The following is a 3,051-nucleotide window of genomic DNA, read 5'->3' as shown; positions in this document are numbered from 1 at the left end:
AAACACTTTTATTGAAAATATGACCACAAGCAGATAACTGTGTAATGTGTAAAGAACATTGTAAGTTGAATGAAACAAACCTGCGCTCCACCATCTTCTGATACTCTATGCGAGACAAAAGACCACGAGACCTGGCTTGAATTGCAGTGATGATTTTGGAAAGACGCTCATCTCTCATCTCCTCGAGTAGACCCAGCAGTCCAGCCTTGAAGAACACCTAAATGTGGCATTTAATTTTAAAAAGTTACCTATTTTTGCCCGTCTGTGTCGTATTTCATATCTTTTGTTCTCTTTTGTCTTAGAAAATCCAGGCGGTACCTTTGTGTGCCCAAACTTGTACTGGTTATGATCAATATCAAGAGATCCGAGAAGTTTTTCGGCTCCCTTCCTGCTGTCAATGAACTGTCCCTCAGGTATGGCAGCAGGATTCAAGATACGATATCTGGGAAATTATATATTTCTTAGCTGGACTTTGCAGAGTAAGGCTTGTGGGACGTACTAAGCTACATAGTAAGGTAATACCTCTGCTTGAAGTCCCCATAGAGGATCCTGTTGGGGAAGCCTTTCCTGCAGATCCTGATGCCTTCCAGCACACCGTTACAGCGCAGCTGGTGCATCACCAGAGGATTCTCCATGGCCCCAGGAGTCTTGGTCTCGTTGGGGATGATGCAGCGTACAAAGTGAGGGTGGGTAGACCTCAGATTGGTCATTAACTTATTCAGGTTCTCCTGTAATATGGATATGCAAAAATATATAGAATTTGGATTTTTAAGCCATACATTTACCGGAAATGAAGTAATGCATACTCTACCCTATGGAGAGCAGACACGGTCTGAAACGATGATCCTTTCTTCTTCTTTTCTTTTTTACCCTCACTGGCTTCAGACATTGCTTTAATGTGAAATGCGTAGAATTAGTATTTTACGTTAATGCAAGCATGCTATGCTTATCCATTTTCTACAAAGCAAAATACTCATGGTGGAATACCTGAATCGGCTCCTGCATAATTTGCAAAGAGAGTAGCAAGCAGCTTGAGTGTAGACTTCTGGTACAGCCCAACAACGGTCTCATTCAGAGGATCCTTGTTCTTCACCAGCCAGTTGTTGATATTATAATCAACAGTTCCAGCATAGTGGACCAGGGCAAAATGGGCCTCTGGTTTGCCTTTAACAATCCTGGGTTTCTGGAAGTTGCTCGATTTTCCCAGATGATTGTCATAAAGCTTAGCTTTAAATGTAGCATCAGAGGCTTTGGGAAACATGCACTCCTCTTCGAGGATGGACATGATTCCCATGGGCTGAAAGGGTAATGAAAGTGGTTTGAAACACAAATGACCTTTTACTTTCTCCATATATTTAATATTCTGATTCTCACCTTTTCAATCAGGTCAATACAGGCCTGCAGATCCATACCAAAGTCAATGAAAGTCCATTCAATCCCCTCTTTCTTGTACTCTTCCTGCTCCAGCACAAACATGTGGTGGTTGAAAAACTGTTGCAGTTTTTCATTGGTGAAGTTGATGCACAGCTGCTCAAATGTGTTGAACTAAAAAAGAAAGAAAATACGTTAATTGTTCCATTTAGATTACTTGTAGATCTGATCATTATTTGCAAGCAAGATAACTTACATCAAAGATCTCAAACCCAGCAATGTCCAGCACTCCAATGAAGTACTGACGAGGCTGCTTTGTCTCCAGTGACTGGTTGATTCTCATGACCATCCACAGAAACATCTTCTCATAAACAGCTTTGGACAAAGCTCCAACAGCATAGTACACCTGTGAAATGGACCGTAAGCCACATTTAAAAAAGAAAGGTTCAAGTTTAGTTTGGAGTATATTTGCCTCAGAGAATATAAAATGGAGATATTATATACAAACCCACAAATTAAACTGTTTTAAGGCTGTCTTTTTGTTTTACCTGGGCAACATTTTGTCCCTTGGTGACCCACTCATTCCCCACTTTGACTCTTGGGTGACAGAGACCTTTGATGAGGTCAGCAGAGTTTAGGCCCATCAGATACGCTGATTTGTCAGCATCTAAAAAAAACACACAAACAGCAATGCTGAATACACATCAAGTTTCTGCATGCTTACAAATTTCAGAGTTCTTTTCTCACCCTCGGTGCCATCGGCCTCTGCTTGCTCCTCGCGAGGCCGCTGCTTAAACTTCATGTTGCCATAGTGCATGATGGCACCAGTGAGCTTGTACACTGAGTTTTTTTCTTCTTGAGTAAAGCCCAACACATCGAAGGCATTCTGAAGAAAAAAAGTCACATCTCAGTAGTGCATCATTCTTGTCACTGAGTTCAAATGTAAAATAGTAATAATAATAATAATAATAATAACAATGTAATTATTAGATGTTGTTAAATGTTTTCCTTATAAACAGAGCAAGCAAATAAGGCAAGACATGATAAGTTTAAGAGGATCCTCCTCACTCAATTCAAAACAGATCAAGCAGATGGCTTAGAGCCAGTTTCTAAATGTGACTGATGTGTGTCGAACTTCTGGAAAAATACTCTCTCCATAAAACCTATCTAAAATACTTGTTAATACAAGTATTTTTATTTGTATTAATATTTATTTATGGGTATTCTCATAGGTAAAATAATTGATTTCTACACGTATGTATGAGTTGGAAAACAGGACAAATACAAAACCTAAATTTATGCACATTTATTGACTTACATTCACGAATTTAGATGTCTACGAATGGATTTTTAATTGACTGTGGTCTTACATCATACATTGTGTTTCCATAGCAACTAAAAACCAACAAGAACCTGACACATGGTTGTTTGACATCATCATGTCATTGATGTTCTCATCGATGATGTCATAAAGCTTCAAAAGATTATTATCATCATTTGGAATACAAGAATCCTCAGTTTGCTTTTCAACTTGGTTGGAGGAAGAACATTTCGAGACAGACAATTTCAGAGAGTGATTTTAGTATTTCCAGAGCAGTAAAAATGCTTCTTACGATCGGTTGGGGCCTCGGCTATCTTGTGACGAAGGGAGTTGAAAAACTCCTGGGATATAAGACTAGG

The 3,051-nt window shown here is 39.3% G+C and overlaps 1 protein-coding gene across 1 annotated transcript in view; it reads right to left on the bottom strand.

Annotated features, from left to right (window-relative positions):
- Nucleotides 1-2,277, bottom strand: part of LOC103132953 (myosin-7) — a gene marked incomplete at both ends in the record, with an annotated part of 5,219 nt that extends 2,942 nt beyond the window's left edge. Inside the window, 9 exons of the mRNA XM_007544716.2 lie at nucleotides 81-217; nucleotides 319-442; nucleotides 523-728; nucleotides 812-891; nucleotides 988-1,297; nucleotides 1,375-1,545; nucleotides 1,628-1,777; nucleotides 1,920-2,038; nucleotides 2,119-2,277. Of these exons, the coding sequence (XP_007544778.2) occupies nucleotides 81-217; nucleotides 319-442; nucleotides 523-728; nucleotides 812-891; nucleotides 988-1,297; nucleotides 1,375-1,545; nucleotides 1,628-1,777; nucleotides 1,920-2,038; nucleotides 2,119-2,277 (1,456 nt within the window). The remainder of the gene's footprint in view (nucleotides 1-80; nucleotides 218-318; nucleotides 443-522; nucleotides 729-811; nucleotides 892-987; nucleotides 1,298-1,374; nucleotides 1,546-1,627; nucleotides 1,778-1,919; nucleotides 2,039-2,118) is intronic.
- Between the last annotated feature and the right edge of the window lie 774 nt (nucleotides 2,278-3,051).

This window comes from Poecilia formosa, unplaced genomic scaffold, assembly GCF_000485575.1.
Source record: "Poecilia formosa unplaced genomic scaffold, Poecilia_formosa-5.1.2 Scaffold1664, whole genome shotgun sequence".
In the NCBI taxonomy this organism is placed as follows: domain Eukaryota; kingdom Metazoa; phylum Chordata; class Actinopteri; order Cyprinodontiformes; family Poeciliidae; genus Poecilia; species Poecilia formosa.
Note: the sequence above shows the minus strand (reverse complement) of the source record. Positions and strands in the feature narration are given on the sequence as shown.